We start from the raw sequence: 19,172 nt of genomic DNA, 5'->3' as shown, positions 1-19,172 counted from the left end.
CTTTTTCTTTACTATCAGAATAGCCATAAGTTACAAGTCATTTATAACAATGTATTTTAGTTATTTTAGATGGTCACATAATACAAGTTTTACAATAAACTTAATCGAAAATATCCTGTGTTCTTTTTTTTTAACTGACTCAGTTATTCAGAATCCAGTATCAAGTAAGTCCAACGAGTTAAATTTATAATTTGTTGGAAATACATCTGTCTACCAGGTGTGGTGGTGCACATCTTTGATCCCATCACTTATGAAGCAGAGGCTGGAAGGTACCTTGTGAGTTCAAAACCAATCTAGTCTTCATGGCTTCCGTGATAGCCAAGGCTCCATAGTGAGACATCCTCGACCGTAAAAATATAAACATAGAACTTTTTCTCGGGAGGATTATAATCGCAATATAATAGAGAGGATCCTAAGCCAGCGTGAGACTCGGCCTTGCCCGGAGTTGAGAAAGATGACTCCTGCACCCTTGAACATACTTCACTCTGGCTTGTAAATTTGGGAAGCCCATGGCCAAGAGCAGAGGAACCCAGTTTAACGACCGCTGCCCGCTAGATGGCGCAGGAGGGAGCCCAACGCCACGCCTCCGTTTCCTAGGTGACTGAAGAAGCACGCCAGCCCACATCCGGTTCCGAGTTGCCCACGGCTTGCGCGCTCTGCGTATGACGTCACACGTCCATATAAAAGCGTGCGCGCACCGGCGGCTCGTTCCTTCCCACGGCCGCGGGACAATATGGCGCCGGTGAGTGTACGCGCGTGCGGTCGTTTTAGCGTAAACTAGGTAGCTTCTGCGTCCAGCGAACAGGAGTGGGGGCGCCTCAGTAGGAAGACCGTGGGCCGTAGCGTCGCCCCGGGATCTCTACCGATGAGATAGAATGCGGGGCTTCGGAAGCTTCCGTGGCTGCCATGCGGCCTGGCGGAGCTGGGCGGGCCCGCCGGTAGTTTACCCAGGCTATGGCTCGCGAGGTCGGTCTCAGGGCCTCCTGATTTCTCCCTGGCTCCTGGTGACCTGTCACCGCGGTTACGTGGCCCGTCCGCCGTTGTATATGTTAAAGTCGGGACCTTAGCGATACGAGAACCGGGGTTTAAACCTTTTTGGAAAGCAATTTTAACAAGACGTTTTGGGTGGTTGAGTTAGGATTCAAAGGTGAGTAATGCTAACGAGGCCTTAAACACACCAAGGTTACCTGTTCGTTCCACGGCCGTGAGTAAATCGAGTCCCTTCACGATTGGTTCAAGTGCTAGTTCCGCGTTTGTGATAAGTGGAGGGTGGGGAATGTCCTCGGGGCGCCCACTTAAATACCCTGTGGGGTGTTCCTAACCCTCCCCTGGGGAGGCATGCTGGGATTTGGAGTCCAGACCAAACGCAACTCCCAGGCCAGGGGACTGGGATGGATGCCAGGGCCTGGGGTGACGCTTCCAATTTAACATTACAGGGAACAGTTGGCAAAGCTACCTCAGGAGAAAGACTTACCAATTGGGAGTCATTTGGGTGGATCTGTTTGGACGAATTGGAACAAAGCATAGGGAAAAGAATTTCTCTGTGTATGCAGGCTTAAATTTAGACAGAAGCAGGTAGTATTTTGAATTGAAGTTGTTAATTACAATACAAAACAGTTCTTTGAAAAAAAGCAAATAATCTCCCTATGTGTTCTAACATTGCTTTCCATTTGTGAGGCACGTAGTGGCAAAATGTAAAGTTTTCGTTGGTTAATAAGTGTTCCCTTTCCATGCAGTACAGCCTCCTTTAGGTATTCAGTGGTATTTCTATGTATTTTTCTTGGAAATGTGCTGAGTACCATGCATTGACGCCATCATAATTGTGCTTGTAGCAGAAAGACAAGAAGCCTAAGAAGTCGACCTGGAGGTTCCATTTGGACCTCACTCATCCGGTGGAAGATGGAATTTTTGATTCTGGAAACTTCGTAAGTGTCTCTCTTTCTGTGACTTTATACTTGGCGTTTAAATGTCGTGCCTGGTATTAACCTGAACTGTGCTCCTAGGGTGCCTTCCCTAGTGACCGTCTAGGGTTCCCTTCCCTAGTTGTGCACTTTTTCTCTTTCTGAACAGGAACAGTTTCTCCGGGAGAAGGTTAAAGTCAATGGGAAAACTGGAAATCTTGGAAATGTTGTTCACATTGAACGCTTGAAGAATAAAATCACAGTTGTTTCTGAGAAACAGTTCTCTAAAAGGTTAGTTCTTGTGTTTTAAATTGTAATGGAATGTATAAAATGTAACATTTTAATCCGTTAAGGTGTTTGTACATTAGAGACAGGGTGAGGAGGCTGTTATTGCTGTTCTCCCTGCTGGTTTCAAAGAAAAATGGTTTAGTGTAGGTAGAGGGGCAGCGGATTTCATGGGAGGTAAACAGAACATGGGCTTGAGCAACTGCTCTTGTCCTTGTCTCTTAGAAATGAAGGACTAGTGGATTTGGGGAGAAAATGTGGCAATGTGCACCTCCATAGTAGGAATTATATATCTAAATGAAGTCATGGTTTGTCTCCAAGGTATTTGAAGTATCTTACCAAGAAATACCTTAAGAAGAATAATCTCCGTGACTGGCTTCGTGTGGTTGCATCTGACAAGGAGACCTACGAACTTCGCTATTTCCAGATTAGTCAGGATGAAGATGGCTCAGAGTCTGAAGATTAGATGGCCTTTGTATGCTTTAAAGAAAAATTAAAATTGGACTTTTTCAGCAAATAAAAACCGTTGCACTCTTAAAAACAAATGGGTTTGTAAGTGCACTGGGTGTCTAGAAAATGTGTGGTTGAGTAACCCGATCCTTGTCTGGAGAATGCTCTTAATAGAAAGGGTCTGAGTGGATTCTGTGCTGGTTGCCTAAGAAGTCTAACTGGGTGCCACAGTTGAGTCTTGACCACCTAACTTGTGATTGTCCTTCTAGGAAGTAGACTTGATGGGCCTTCAATCCTGGTAAAAGGGAAGATGGGGCAGAAGAGAGTGTCTTACACAACCTGCATGGTCTTTCAGTATTCTGGTGCTTCTGTGGGGCTTTGGCATAAGTAGCATTACCAAATGTCTTCCATTCTGCTTTGTACATTGGAATGGTTGGCAAGTGCTTGCCTGTTTCCCTGAACTTACCCTACTGTGGCAAGACTTGGGACTTCTCTTGGTTTTGGGTTCTGTTTCTTCTTTCCACAAGAGGGTAGTAAATAGCATGTTTTTCTTCTCTGTGTTGGCACTGGGCAAATAAAAACATCCTAGCTTACACTTGCAAAATAATTCAGTGCTAGAAAGGAACTTGATAGATTTAGTCAGGTAAGACCGCAAAAACTTGGATCTGCCATAAACAGGAAGGCAATATGGGACAAGAGGTAGTCCAGACGAGTGGAATAGTGCTTGGAATTATTCCAGGGTATTGGGATCTGATGGAGTCAAGGTGAGTGCATGCAGAGGTCCAGTGTAGTGTTTTGTAGAAATGATGGCCAACAAATTTCCAGAAAGCAGATATAATGAACCAGTGATGTACTGTATACTAGTTTACCTTGAATCTTTCAGAGGGTAGGCAGGGTCTGAATTCTGCTTCATAGCCCATATATGGTGGTAGATCGTAGGTTTCATAAGGAAGCCTAATCGAGAGTCTACTCCAGTGTTTCCCTGGGAAGTGTTTCGGTTCAGGTTGAAATGAGTTCGGGGTGCTTTAGTTATGAGCAGGAAGTAAGATAATGACTGGAGATTGGGAGACTAGGGAATGTAGGTAAAGATAGCTAACATTCACAAAATGGCATGGGTCAGTCCTGTATGTAACCAGTGCTTCCAGAAGTGGAAGCAGGAGGATCAAACCTTCAGGATCATTGGCTTCAGAGTGGGTAGACTGGGCTACATCAGACCCTATCTCAAAAAAACAAATTGTAGAATGCAGACAGGATGGGGAGCTTCCGCATACCATTTCCTTCATGCCTTCCCTACAAGGAACTTGGAAATAATCTGGTAGTTACGTATTTTAAAGCTTCCAAATTAATTTTATATTTAATATGCAGTAGGGCCCAGGTTATAAGCTATGTTACAATAAGATAATAAGGACTAAAGAATTGCAAGTTTTTGTTTACTTAATTTCGTAGCTGCATGCTTGAGTTTGAGACACTGCCTTAACCAGAAATTTCTACCTTCGTTAAGCTTATAGTCCAGTGTAGGAAGACAGAAGAGTAGTGGAGTGTGTTTCATGGCAGTATGCTTTGAAGAAGTAGGCAGTGGGGGGAAGGGGTTGCTGTGGGAACAGGAAAGCCTTGAAAGGCTTCCTGGGAAAGCCCTCGCAATAGTGTCCTAATGGAGATGGCTGCATCCAATCAAGTAGCCATCTGGGGAAGAAGAGAACAGCCAAAGCCCTGATTCACAATGCCCTTGCCTCCGTCGAAACCATTCTGACGTCAATAGAAAGCCTGCCTGGTGTGTAGAAAACTTGAGAAGTCACAGGAGCACTCCGGGTAGAGTGCTATACTAAAAGGTAACAATTCTATTTCACAGTTGGTAAGACTCAAAACTGAGGCAGCCTGGCTGTGTGTGAGGTTCAGCTAAGCCTTGGTCCTGTGTGGTCAGGCATCATTACTGTGACAAAATACTAAAACATCTTAAAGGAGGAAAGGTCCTAGCTCAGTGGCAGAGGCTTCAGGTCACTGGGGTCCATCGCTCAGGGCTGGTGACAGTGGTATGTGGCGGAGCAAAAGCTGTTCATCTCCGAAAGGCCAGAGGCTGAGAGGAAAGCAACAGCAAGGTGCCCGTCAGACACCCCAGTGAGTTGCTTTCTTCCGCTAGACCCTACCTTCCACAATTCCTCCACCTCCCACAGTCAATTCAGAATCTGCCAGTGGATTAATCCACTGATGAAAACAAAGCTCTCATGATCTAGCTGTTTCCTCCACTCAGGACATTGCGGCCAAGCCTTCTCTGAGCAATGTTTTTGGTGGGGACAGAGCCTTCAGTATATGACCCTGGAGGGGGGGTGCACTTCGTATCCACACAACCTGGGCTGTGGGGCTGCTATTATTGCCAGGTCGTGTGTGTGTATAAGAGAGTGAGCTCATGCCTGCGAATGTGGAGATGTCAAGGCCACAGGTTGATTGTCTTCCTCCACCTGAAGCTCCTCATTCTCCTCTAGACAGGCCAGTAAGTCTCAGACTCCTGTCTCTACTGAGTGCTGTAGTAACGGGCACACACCACCTCATCCAGTTTTCACACAGATGCTGGCTTTGAACAGCAAGCACTTTACACACAGTCAATTTTTTTTAAATATTGTATTAACAGAACAATTGAGTACTATCTAGCCCTTTAAGAAAGAAGTTTACTTTTGATTTGACCAAGCATGCCCATGGGCTGCTGGCAGAATTTCAATCCTAGCTCTGTGGCATTTTTGGGGTGCTAGGGACACACCAGCCGATTTCCCTTGGCGGGAGAAGACCAAGATGTAAGCTGCTGTGGCTGCAGATTACTGTCGGAAGCAGCATGGCATGTATTATTTCACTGATGACACACTATTACAACAGAGGAGACAGGAGTCCCCAAGGACAGGAGTCCCCAAGGACAGGAGTCCTGGGTCTCTTGGATGCTGGCCACTGCCAAGTGGATATCCAGTGTGGATGTATTACTGAGTCCTGCAGGGAGTTATGATAATTGCAAGTGTCCTGACCTAACTTACTAACATTGTAAATAAAGGATGATAGTATTGCATTTTGTTAGACAAAGAATATACCAGACAAGAAAACCCTCACTTGGGCTATGCATTTCTGGACATGATACTCTGAAGATTCTTCCTCTGTGTGCCTCTAACTACATCAACCAGGGAATTCTGCTCTGTTTTATTTTTACCTTTGAATGATGATTGGTTGGAGCATCCTCCTCTATGGCTTCTCCTCCCTACTTTTTTTTAAAGACTTTATTTTACTTTATGTGTATTCGTGTCTTGCTTATATGTATATAAGTACACTACGTGTGTGCAGTGCCCAAGGAAGTAAGAAGAGGATATTAGATCCTCTGAACTGGAGTTAGAGATGGTTGTGAACCCAGATTCTCTGGAAGAGCAGTCAGTCTGTCTCCATCTGCCAGCACTGGCGTTAGAAACATGCAACATCACTCGTGGTTTGACTTGGGTGATAGTGGTTAGAATTCAGGTGCTCAGGCTCCTGCAGCTGCAAGCCCATTACTCACCGAGCCAACCACAGTTTTAACTCCCTATTTACTATGGAACATTCCCATCATATATAAACATAGAGAAAAGTTGTTTAGTCTGTACGCTTGTTTTACAACACCCTATCACTTCATCCGTAAGCCTCAGATTATATCTCTAAGTTGTAGTGCCTACAGGAGACCTCTACCTGAATACAACCCCAGTGCACAGACACTGAGAGCAACAATCAACAGACAGGACCTCTGGAAACTGAAAAGCTTCAGAAAGCAAAGGACATGGTCAACATGACGAAACAGCAGCCTACAGAGTAGGAAAGATCTTCACCAACCCCACATCAGACAGACGGCTGATCTCCAAAATATACAAAGAACTCAAGAAATTGGTCATCAAAAGAACAAATAAACCAATAATAATAATAATAAAGTACAGACCTAAACAAAGAACTCAAAACAGAAGAATCTAAAATGGCTGAAAGACACTTAAGAAAATGCTCAACATCCTTAGTCATCAGAGAAATGCAAATCAAAACAACTCTGAGATTCCATCTCTACAACTGTAAGAATGACTAAGATCAAAAACACTGATGACAACTTATGCTGGAGAGGATGTGGGGAAAGGGACCACTCCTGCATTGCTGGTGGGAGTGCAAACTGGTAGTCGCTTTGGGTATCAGTATGGTGATTTCTCAGAAAATTAGGAAAAAAACCTACCTCAAGATCCACTTTTGTGTATATACCCAAAGAATGTTCAACCATACCACAAGGACATGTGCTCAATTATGTTCATGGCAGCATTATTTGTAATAGTCAGTACCTGGAAACAAATTAAATGCCCCTTGACCAAAGAATGGATAAAGAATGTGGTACATTTACACAATGGAGTACTACACAGCGGGGAGGGGAATAATGACATCTTGAATTTTGCAGGCAAATAGATGGATCTAGAAACATATTGAGTGAGGTAACCCAGACTCAGAAAGACAAATATAATATGTACTCACTCATAGTGGCTTTTAGACATAAAGAAAAACCAGCCTACAATTTACAACCCCAGAGAATGAAGACACAAATAGGACCCTAAGAGAGACATACAAGGATCTAATCTACATAGGAAGTAGGAAAAGACAAGATCTCCTGAGTAAGTTGGGAGCGTGGGGACCATGGGAAACAATAGAAGATATATAGCTCAATAAAAACAAAATCGTAGTGCCTAAAAATTGAGTCCTTCAAACAACTATACCATTATCAAACTGGCATTGAATTAACAATAATTTTTATATTATTCATTGCCCAGTCAGTATTTAACTTTCCTCATGTGTCTGGTAATATGTTAACTGTGAGACGGGGTTCATGGTTGTAATTACATGGTATCTCTTAAACCTTTAAAAACAGATTCCCACTCTCTCTATCCTCAACCTCTGCCTCAAAAAAGGCAACCAAGATCCACGGAAATGAACAAAGCCAACAACATCAAAGAAGATGATTAGGATATGCACATTAAAACAACTGACCCAGAAGACAGTTTCCCCCACCTGACTGTAATCCAGGAAGGAAGAGAAAAGCTCAAAGTTGATACTTCCTGAGGAGAGTTCAGTGCTCTGGAGGCTGAAAAGAACATGCCTACACACAAACAAAACATGTCCAGTGAGGACAGGAAGGAAGCACACAGAATCTTCAGGGCAACTCACTCAAGGACGCACTGACCTCAGCAGCAGGATCGCCTGGCCCAGTCTTGCCAATCTCCAGGATTCATGCTCTTTGTAAGTTAAGAGTCTGGATCAGCTGGCATTTTACACACACACACACACACACACACACACACAGAGGAGAGAGAGAGAGAGAGAGAGACTTGAAAATCCTTTGACTGAATTCCAGCGCTGTCCTCTTCAAGCCACTCCACCCCACAACTATGCAGCATACACAGCTGAGGTTTTACTGCCTTAGACTTTCAGTGAACTAGCATGTGCGTTTATATATAGACACAGTGGATTCATCAACTCAGTCCTATTTCTTAAGAGCAAGAATGTGGGGACTGAAGAGATAGATGGCTTGTTAAGATATAAAATTAATAAGAGGAATATCAACTGGAATACATTTAGAATTGAGGGCTTTCCTCTCTAGCCAATGTGACACATAATAAATAAAATTGGGGAAAACTAAATTCTACGAAGAAGCTTGGGTTTTTCTTATTTAATGAGACAGCTAGTTAGAGCAAGTTGGAGTTCTAGAGAGATGGATTGCCGCTGCAAAGTCCTCCCCTCTGACTCTATCTTCTGGTCTATCTCTGTTCGGTCTTGCTATGGCTAACTGCCACCCTTCCTCCTACCCCCCACAGAAGGATTGGTGAGATGACTCAGTAATAAAAGTAGTAATATTATTAAAGAGGACCAGAGTTCGATTCCCAGCACCCACGCAAGGCAGCTCCTGAACATCTATAAGTCCAGTTCCAGAGGACCCTATACCTCTGCCCTATGTAGGCACCAGTACTCATGACACATACCCAACCCAGCCAACATACAGAATTAAAAATAAAATGTATCTGAAGCTATACAACTACTCCCAAACTATCTGGCAAAATAGCTCCAAACCCATGCTGGGGTGTACCTGTGCTCCCCTCCCAGGAAGAAAAGAAGATGGACTGATTACAAAACAAAAACTCTTGAGCAGGCTGCATATAACGGTAGATCAAAGTCTAAAACAGGCAATTCGGTTGGAGGAGGGAGTTGTGTATTTTTTACTGTTTTTTCTTTTTGCAGGGGACACCACCCAGCTCCCAAGGAAATCACACACAGAGGCTTATTCTTAGTTATGAATGCCCGGCCTTAGCTTGGCTTGTTTCTTGCCAGCTTTTCTTAAATTATTCCAACTACTTTTTGCCTCTGGGCTTTTATCTTTCTCTATTTCTGCATACCTTTCTTTTCTTCTCTCTCTATAGCTTGCTGTGTAGCTGGGTGGCTGGCCCCTGATGTCCTCCTCTCCTTGTTCTCTTGCTCGCCCTCTTCCTACTTCTTCCTTCTATTTGTTCTTCCCACCTGCCAGCCTCACCCAGCCTTGCTTCTGCCCAGCTATTGGCCGTTCAACTCTTTATTAGGAACATCCGGTGTTCTAGACAGGCAAAGAGACAGCATCACAGAGTCACAAATACAGCATAAACAAAAGTCACACACTTTAAAATAATATTCCCCAACAGGAGGGAACTAGTTTGGGGTGATTCTGGGGGAGCACACTAGCATACAGATCAAAGTCCCGAGGAGGACATCTGAGTATACATTTGCTAAAATGACTTACACTGGGTGGTTGGGCAAAGGCTTCAAGGTAGTAGGAACTAACTCAGGTTAGGGGTTCCAGGAAGTCCTCTTATGGCTGGACGTGGTGTTAAGTCAGGGCTCTCCAGAGGAACAGAACAACAGAATGAATACAGATTAAAAGCGGTCTCATTAGATTGGCTTACACAGTATGGTTGGAGTAGCCCAACAATGGCTGTCTCCACCCCCAGAGAGGGTGAGAATTCAGTAGCTGCTCAGTAAAGGCTGAACATTTTCACCATTCCAATCTCCTGGACAGCTGCTGGTCTTTGGTCTCTGTTGAAAGCCCCGAGGAGCTGGTTATTAGCAAATAAATCAGTAGAGACTGCAGGAGCGGGTGAACCTGCAGTGAGTACAGCTGGTAGGCATGAACAAGAAACTTCCATTTTTCTGTGTCCTTTGCTATGTGCTGCCAGCAGAAGGTGCCCTCCACATTTACATTGATCTTCTCACTTTAAATAAGCTGATCAAACAACCCCTCACTGGAGTGGCAGCACAGGCATCCTTCTGGTTCTACCCCGGAGGTGGGAAGACGAGTCAGGGCTGAGCTGTTGCAGCTCCTTTTATGGTCAAGAAGGGATGGGTTTTGTTATTTTCATGTATTTGTCAACACTCTTGACCATGTGTGCGATTTGACTGTAATTGCTTTGTTTGTTACTGCCTGGCTGTTTTGCAGTTCGAGCAACTATGTCTACAGGGCGCGTTTTATGAGAAACTATGTTTACCAGAATACTCTGATGCATCTGTGAGTGCTAAGCTCAGTCCTACCTGCTTTTCTGTCTCTCGTGGCTAATCTTCAATAAGTTGTAAATGACAGGAAGAAAAATAAAAAATAAACAACAACAAAACCAAACCTAATAATCGAAGAGTAAGTTCAGGTCTGAAGTTCCCGTGGTTGGAGCAAGGCCAGGTCTGGAAGTGATCAATCAACTTGGTGGCACCCTGGACCAAAGGCAGGAGGTATGAAGAAAGCCCTCCCCCACCATGTGTGACATGGGAGAGGGAGAGATTTCCCTAAGGAAATCAAGAAGCCATTCAGTTTCACTAAAACAAACAAACAAAAACAAAAACCAACTGTGAATTCTAAAATGTATATGAAGGTTTAAAGACCTATAACAGTGAAAACATTTTGAACTAGTGTGAAATGGGAGAAAACAGTATGCCTGATTTCAAGATTTGTTTTCCAGGCACATGACTCAAGACTATGAAGTTAGTGGAGATGGTAAAGTTTAATGCTATGTGCAACGTTCAATATAGTATCCTATTTGTGTGCACTGTATGGATGTGGGTGAACACTTGTGTGTGCGAGTGCACTTATGTGTATGTACATGTGTGTGCATGCTTGTATGCGTGAGTGTGTGCATGTGTGTACATGTGTACTTGTGTGTGTGCTTACATGTGCATTGTGCTTGTGTGTGCACATGTGTGTGTGCTTGTGTGTACGCACGCTTACATGTGCGTGCTTGTGTGTGCACATGTGTATGTGCATGCTTGTATGTGTGCACGTGTGTGTGTACCTGTGTTTGTGTGCGGTGTGCCTGTGGAAGACAGAGATAGAATTTGAGTGTTTTTCTCTGTTGCTCTCCACCTTAGTTTTTTTCTAAGATTTATTTATTTATTGTTTTTGTATGCATCTCTGTTGCCTGCTGCATCTCTGTTGTCTGTATGTATGTGTGTGCCTGGTGTCTGCAGAAACCAGAAAAGGGTATTGGATCCCCTGGAACTAGAGTTATAGACCACTGAGAGTTGCCATGTGGGTGCTGGCAACCAAACCTGGGTCTCTCGCAAGAACAGTAAATTCTCTTAACTGCTGGACCATCCCCCCAACCCCTCCCCTTTTTACTTTTGAGACAAAGTCTCTCAATGAATTTGGAACTCACCGTTTTAGACTGACTGGCTCACCAGGGAGCTCCCCACATGCCTGTCCTGATCTGACTATCTCAGGCCCCCTCTCCTCTGTCCCCTCCACTCCGTCCATCCTCCTTATCTCCCACTCCTTACCAGTGCCGAGGCTCCAGCCATTCACAGCCCAGCCAGGTTTTAGCATGGGTTCTGGGCATCCAGATTCTGGCCCCACCTTGTGCAGTGAGCGCTTTACTCACCGAGTCGTCTCTCCAGCTCCCTCTGTCCTGTTTCCACGGATCCATCTGTCTTAGTGTTTCATTGCTGTGAAGAGACACCCTGACCATGGCAACTCTTATAAAGGAAAGCATTTAATTGGGACTGGCTTGCAGTTTAGAAGTTGAGTCTATTATCAGCTTGCTGGGATACATGACTATGTCCAGGCAGACTATAACGGTTACTCATGTGGAAATCAGTCAAGGGCTTGTCTCAAAAGTATGTAATGGATGGACATGGTACAGCTTTGGTTCTCATTTTAAAAATTTGTGCATATTTATTGAGTGCTTACTATGAGCCAAACATTGTATTTATGGTCTATCCACACAGATCTCATGCAAAAATACAACAGAACTTGACCACGGGATGGAGAAAGGAATGAGCCATAGGTGGAGATAAAATCGATTACAAATTTAGCTTCAAAGTTAAGAAATGAGGACAAACTCCTATTTCTGACTTCGTATCGCTGAGTTTGGGCTTTAAAATACATATATTTTTCTTAGTAGGAAGTTTTAGGCACAGAAGGACTGGATAGATGGCTCGGTTGTTAAGAGTACACACTGCTCTTGCAAACCTGGCTTTGGTTCCCAGAACCTATACCGAGAGTTATGGTCCCATGTGACCTCAGCTCCTGGGCATCTGATGCTCTCCACCTCACATACAAACCTGCATGTGTGCCTACACCCAAACACAGGCACATGGGCATAATTAAAAATAATAACCAGCTTTTAAAAGTTCAAAGAAATGACGGGTAAGATCAGAAATGTGATTTAAGCTGGAGACTCCAACATCCTAGACGGCAAACCATTTACTGACAGAAAATCCTGGTTTCCTCGATGTAAAATATGTGTGCTCTCTTGGCATTTGTTTTGGAACAATGGAATCACTCCGGGGAGATTTCACACACTGTCCAAGCCTAGCAGCTCACTGATGAAGCATACAAGAGTATATCAGACAAGGGTACCCCTTTTTAAAAACTTTCTTAGCTGTTTCCCAGACAGGGTGTAGACCCCAGATTTTGATCATCTCTAGTGTCCATCCCTTCTCTCATTCTTGAAACCAGGAAGTTAAATACTTTCTGGTTTTTGTGTCTAGGTGAATGGGGACCTAGGGTGGGGTTGATGGTTATACACAACAGAAACATATTAATATCTCATAGTCCAACCCATGGGAAGAAACCCCTTTAAGAATGAGACTGGGTGTTTTGAATCCCAGATAAGCACGGGAAGGAGATATACAAAGGACATCCAAGTGTGTGCACACGGACAGAGTCCACATGCTATTTTTACGAACATTGTAACTCCAGGATTCTTGAAGGGCTGCAATCACATATTTCTGCCAGTAGGTGGGGCTATGGCTTTGACGCAGCACAGTTTTGTGCCCAATAAGGGCATATTTCATACGTAATGAACTTTAAAGCAAAACAGTAAAGAATTGCATATAAAAATGCATGTCATTAATTGTTTTTAGACTATCATGCTATTTCAAACATTTGAAATATCTTGAGTCATTGATCTGGCTGGCTTAGCTGCAGATATAACCATACTTAAAAAAGGGCTCCAGTCACTCTAGGAAGAGTGGTCTTATATAGTATTTCAAGCCAAGTGTGATGGCACACACCTTCAATCCCAGCACTCGGGAGGCAGAGGCAGGCGCATCTCTGGGAGTTCAAGGCCAGCCTGGTCTATGGAGAGAATTCCAGGAAAGCCAGAGTTGTTACACAGAGAAACGCTGTCACCAAAACCAACGCAAATAGTATTCCAATTAAGACACTTCTAGATACACTTTAATAACCCCTTATGTACAACTAAAAAAAATCCAACAAGTCATATTTGGAAAGTAGAAAAAATTGCATTCAAGTTACATTGAATTCCAGATATAAATTGATGCCTTTTAGTGTGTGTTATGGTTAATACTTGGGATGTATGTTAACAAGTACTTGTCTCCCAAAACACAAAAGAATCAAACAAAACCAAATTTATTTATTGTTTATATGAAATTCAAATGTCACTAGGCATTTCCTGATGATTTTTGAATCTAAAAACTGAAAGTTTTTATAACTATTTGATTATAAAGTATGACTTAAATTGATGTGACGGTCTTCATAGTCTTAAATCAGATTGTATTAATGCACACATCATGGTAAAGATGTTGTTTTTGATTAATGAAGGTATTGTCCCAGGTTACACGAAGAGCACTATATGATTTCTTATGTTTGTGCCATATACATGCATATGTTTCAGTAGTTATATATAAATATACATACATGCCTTTTTTTTAAAAAAAAAAAAGCTTCTTTTAAAAAAAATCTTTTCAACTTAAAATATTCTTTCAGGATTTCTTTCCCATGCATGCTGTTCTTCGATTAATGTGTCCCAATGCCCTCCTCCCCTCCCCCCTCACAGTTCCCCAAGCCCCTCCTACTTTCACGCAGTATTTGTTTTGTGACCATGCAATGAGCATTCAATTCAGATTGTTTGAAGGTGGGAAGTTATTTACTTGAGTGAGGCGCTGTGCCAATAACTACACCATAGAGGCAAATTGCTCTCTCTGCCCAGCGAGCACCAGCAAACACTGCCTGCCTATAGGTCCTGGGGAAGCGTGCATCTTTGTGAACCCTCTCTTCTCCCCGCCTTCACGATGCGATGTTGATGGTCCAGTGTTGGCAGGTGCCTGTTGCCTTCAGACTAGCTCCAGCTGGTCTCACACTTGTGATCTGAGGGCTACACTAGAGTTAACAGGCATTTGTCACCATGTCCAGCCCCTTACTATCTTCTATTAAATGTTTAAAGTACTGGATTCCAAAACATTGTCTCCAGGATGTTTAGATGCAGGGGTTTGTCTTTATTGTTAATTGAGGTGGAAAAACCTACCCTGAATGTGGGGAGACAATTTCACAGGCTGAGCCCTGAATCCTATAAGGGTAATGCAAGCCAGCAGGCAGGGAGCGTGGCTGCAATCATTGCTCCCTCCTGACTGTGAGAGTAGAGAGATTATCTCAAAGTTCCCACCACTGATTTTCCTGCAATTATAAACGCGAACCTGGAATATAAGCCAATTAAATCATTTCTTTCCCTATGTTGTTTTCTGTTTGGATATTTCATCAGAGCCACAGAAAGGAAACTAAGACATATGCTAACCTTAAACAACCGATTCAAACACACATTGTTGACGAGACATCGGGAAACCAACTCGATACTGACCAGGGACCTTTTTTCCCGCCTGCTTGCATTGTGTCAGGTCCAAAGGGAATCCCCAACCCCCGCCCCCACCGACCACCACCAAAAGAGTCAGGGCCCCTCGCTTGGCACAAGATGTCAGTAAGGGCTCATCTCAAACTGGGCCTTGGAAGGATTGCTGGGGAAAGATGAGTGTCTTCAGTTGGCGTTCCTCAGGAGCCTGGGAAGCGGGTTCTGCTGGCAGAAAGAGCCACTTCCCTTGGCGCATGCATACCCGTGGTTCCGTATCAAAGCCCGCACTCTGGAACCCTCAGTCTTCACAATGTTCCCAACAGGTCTTTTTTACATCAAACTGATTCCTTCTAATGAATTTTAAAAAATAGTGCTGAAGATCTGGCTCAGTGTTGAAGAACGCGCGCTACTCTTGCAGAGCGTCTGGGTGTGGTTCCCAGATTCCATATGGCTGTTTATGACTGTTTGTAACTCTAGTTCCAGGGGATCTGATGCTCTTTCTGTGTCTGAAGGCAACAGGCACACGTGCCACACACACACAGATATAAGTAAACACTCATACACACTATGAAATATATTACTTAATGTCCTGATTTTCTTTTATATATAAACACCCATGTACATTTTTCTATCTTCCAACTTTATCAAATAAACTCAAAATCTTATTAAATGCATTTATGTCGTCACTATATATATTAGACGTTGTTGCTATGACAAAGTACCTGAACTGAACTTGAAACAGGGAGGGATTATTTTGGCCCCTGGTCTTAGTCATCTTGACAGGGAAAACCATGGCAGGACACAGCAGTTTACAGAAGGCAGCCAAGAAGCAGAGGGAGGCAATGCCAGTACTGGGTTTTCTCCTTCTTCCTCATTAGTTCCACACACGCCCAGCCTATGAAACAGTGTCCTGCATATTCAGCACAGGTCCTGCCCTTTGGTTAATCTTCTCTGGACGAGCCTTCATAGATGCCCTCAGGAACATGCCTTATTAATACCCTAGGTATACTCAACCCAACCAATAGACACAGTTAACAACTTCCAAGTACGCCGCCTGACAGCTTGTTACCCAAACACGTTTTCTTTCTTTGTTTTGTTTTGTTTCTTTCTTTAAAAAAAAAAAAAAGATTGGTTTATTGGCTGGGTGGTGATGGTGCAGGCCTTTAAGCCCAGCACTCGGAAGGCAGAGGCAGGTAGATCTCTGAGTTTGAATACAGCCTGGTCTACAGAATGAATTCAAGGACAGCTAAGGCTACATGGAGAAATCCTGTTTCTACAAACCAAATAAATAAATAACTTACAAACCAAATCAATAAATAAATAAATAGCTTATTAATTTATATGAATGTTTTGTCGCATGTACATCTGGACATCAGAAGAGGGCATCAGATCTCATGAGGCTACAGTTATAGATAGTTGTGAGCTGCCATATGAGTGCTGGGAATGGAAAGCAGGACCTCCTGGAAAACAGATAGTACGCTTAACCACTGAGTCATCTCGCCAGCCTCCAAATACATTGTCCTTAAACCATAACTTTCTACCTCTGGCTCACGAAAGGATCATATCCAGCGCTCCATGTAGTAGGAGCTGTGAACCGGCCTGGGAGCTGCGGGCTGTGTTCCTGCCACCCCAGCTCCTGATAGCCTGGCTAGCTTATGCCCCAAAATAACAACACACAAACTGTATTCTTTTAAACACTGCTTGGCCCATTATATCTAGCCTCTTCTCAGCTAACTCTCGCACCTGGACTAGCCCATTTCTAATAAGGTGTGTAGCACCCCAAGGTGCGCTTACCGGGGAAGATTCTAGCCTACGTCCATCCTGGGCCGGAGCTTCATCGTGTCTGCCTCTGAGAGGAGCTGCCCTGCATCTGAGCTCACTTCCTCTTCCTCCCAACATTCTGTTCTGTTTACTCCACCCACCTATGTTCTAACCTATGAGGGCCAAGCAGTTTCTTTATTTTTTAACCAATGACCTTCCTCCATCAGCTCCATAACCAAGAATTGCCATAACCTCAGCAGTTCAAACGTTGTTCAAAAACCCATGCCCCAGATCTCTTCTGAGACTCAAGGTAACTTAATTTGTGAGCCTCTAAAAACTTAAAAAGCAAGCCACAAGCTTCTAAAAACACAAGGTGAAGTAGGAGAATTGGAACCAAAGCAGGATCCAAACTCGGCAAGGCTGACATGAAATCTTGTAGATGCAGGCCATGTGAGTAAGCAGGGCCCATGGATATTAACTCCAGGAGATCTGGCACCATTCTAGGTCTACTGTTCTCTCCTCTGAGCTGGCTTTCCGAAGCAGGCACTATATGCATCTGGCACTGTTGGCTTCTGGGATCTTTGTTTCCTTCTCAGCTTCGCTCTCACTGCCCCAAGCACCCCACTCTCGAGGGCTGCCTGCAGGAGCTCTGGCCTGCTTGACTCCTCGGACTTCCCTTGAAACCTCAGCTGAGACCTTCATCACTTTGTAACTTTTGTATTTTGTAAAATGGACACTGCCAAGGTTTGCTGCCATCTCGAGTTGTATCAGGGATTCCTCCAACCACAATTATAGTAACTTCTGGGTTCCTGGGTGTCTGCGGGGAGGGGAACAACTTCCTAATTGTTCTATGCAATCAGGGTGCCCTGGAGCTGCTCTCTTCTCAGTGGGAAATCTTGATGTGGGATTCCTCTCTGTGTCCTGTGCTGTGAAGATGTTCTATTACCATTGGCTAATAAAGAAGCTGCTTTGGCCTATGGCAGGGCAGAATATAGATAGGCAGGAAAACTAAACTGAATACAAGGAGAAAGAAGGCAGAGTCAGGGAGACGTCATATAGCTGTCCAAGGAGAAAGATGCCAGAACCTTCCAGTAAGCCACAGCCTCGTGGTGATACACAGATTAATAGAAATGGGTTGATTTAAGATATAAGAGCCAAACAATGTTGCGATTAAATATAGTTTTTGTATGATTATTCTGGTCTGGGCAGCTGGAGAACTAGAGTGCAGTCTCCGTTCACAAAATCTTTCAACTGTATTTACTTTCTTTTTCTACCCTTGAGCTTGCAGTGGGTAGTTTCCTCAGTTCTTGAGATGTGCCATGGTTCTGATGTGAAATTCTTGGCTGCATTTTTCATGGTCTTAAACAGTTTAGAAACTGGTTTGGGGGCTGGAAAGATGACTCAGTGGTTAAGAGCACATACTGTTCTTGGAAAAGACCCAAGTTTGGTTTCCAGAGACAAAGGCTTTTAATGTACTTTCCAATGAAGTCCCTCAGTCTCATTAGCATCAGAGTGCAATCTGTTTATCACACAACAGTCCTGCTCTCCTGTGTCCCCCCCCCCTTCAGATTTTCCCTTTGCTCTTTTCTCATAGTGCTCATGGCTTTTTCTGAGACATTTCCCTCAACTTCTCTAGTTCCTCCTGCAAATCAGTTCCAAAGCCCTGAGAACCAACCACAAGGGCAGATGGCTTAATCACAGGCACAGCGCCCTTCCTCTGACACCAGTTTCCTAGGGTAGTCAGACTTCTTGTCACAGGGACCCAGTCCTTTCAAAAACCTTGATGGGGAGATGGTTCATTTCGGCTCCCATCTGCAGCAGTTTCAGCGCATCGTGACAAAGTGTAGAACACAGCAGTTCACATTATGGTGGTCCAGAAGCAGAGAGGAAAACGTCTTAGTTTCTGGTTTTCTCTCCACCACCCCCTTCTCCTTATGCAGACCACAGACTGTAAGACATTGCCCGTCTAAGCTCCTCACCCTCAATTAGTCCTCTCAGGAGACACCTTCACAGAAACACTCAGAGGTCTACTTTCCTAGTAGTCTAAGTGCTTCTTAATCTAGTCAGGTTGATTAAGACTAACCATCACTGCATACTTCAGTGGTCTGTCTTGGAAATCAGGAAAATAGTCCACTGCTTGTGTCAGCATGAAGATTATCATATCAAAGGGAAACAAGACTTGTTTAGCACCACTGTGTGAAGTAGCTTGTTCACATAATACACACACACACACACACACACACACCTGGATTTTATCATACTATATAAATTTAATGACTTTTAAAAGTTAATAGTTTTGGGATGTATCTCATATAAATTTACCAAAATTTGACTAAACAATTTCTCTGTTCTTGAACATTTAGTCTGTCTAAAATAACTTTACCACCATATACAGTTTGAAAATGAACATGATATTTCATTTAAAAATATTTGGGATTCTTTAGGCTAGAGAGTTAAATAATATTTAAATGAAAGGATAATTTTCAATCTCTTGATTCTTCCAAAAGAATTATGTGAAATTATGTTTCCATAAGAAGATATGAAAGTGGGTCTCGTTGGAGTTGTTATTACTTAAATAGGGAGATCTGTTTCTTTTCTTTATTAAATGTTTTCTTTTTTAAAATAAATTGATTGATTGATTGATTATACGTGCAAT

At 43.5% G+C, this 19,172-nt stretch overlaps 1 protein-coding gene across 3 annotated transcripts; it reads left to right on the top strand.

Annotated features, from left to right (window-relative positions):
- The first annotated feature begins 689 nt into the window (after positions 1 to 689).
- Positions 690 to 2,749, top strand: Rpl22l1 (ribosomal protein L22 like 1). 3 transcript variants are annotated; one of them, XM_057757148.1, is made up of 4 exons: positions 690 to 742; positions 1,833 to 1,925; positions 2,071 to 2,192; positions 2,508 to 2,749. In XM_057757148.1, the coding sequence occupies exons 1-4, from the start codon at positions 734 to 736 to the stop codon at positions 2,650 to 2,652; spliced, it is 369 nt and encodes a 122-aa protein (XP_057613131.1). In that variant the 5' UTR covers positions 690 to 733; the 3' UTR covers positions 2,653 to 2,749. The 3 variants fall into 3 exon arrangements, with proteins under 3 accessions (XP_057613131.1, XP_057613132.1, XP_057613130.1); XM_057757149.1 differs by having other exon boundaries at positions 713 to 742; positions 1,836 to 1,925; XM_057757147.1 differs by having other exon boundaries at positions 725 to 748.
- Positions 2,750 to 19,172: the final 16,423 nt, after the last annotated feature.

Source organism: Chionomys nivalis, chromosome 24 (genome assembly GCF_950005125.1).
Source record: "Chionomys nivalis chromosome 24, mChiNiv1.1, whole genome shotgun sequence".
Classification (NCBI taxonomy): domain Eukaryota; kingdom Metazoa; phylum Chordata; class Mammalia; order Rodentia; family Cricetidae; genus Chionomys; species Chionomys nivalis.
This window is presented reverse-complemented; position numbering and strand designations above follow the sequence as displayed.

Coding starts and splice junctions, on each gene's coding strand:
- Rpl22l1 (XM_057757147.1), top strand. Junction 1,926..2,070: donor TTTTTGATTCTGGAAACTTC/GTAAGTGTCTCT, acceptor CTTTCTGAACAG/GAACAGTTTCTCCGGGAGAA. Junction 2,193..2,507: donor GAGAAACAGTTCTCTAAAAG/GTTAGTTCTTGT, acceptor TTTGTCTCCAAG/GTATTTGAAGTATCTTACCA.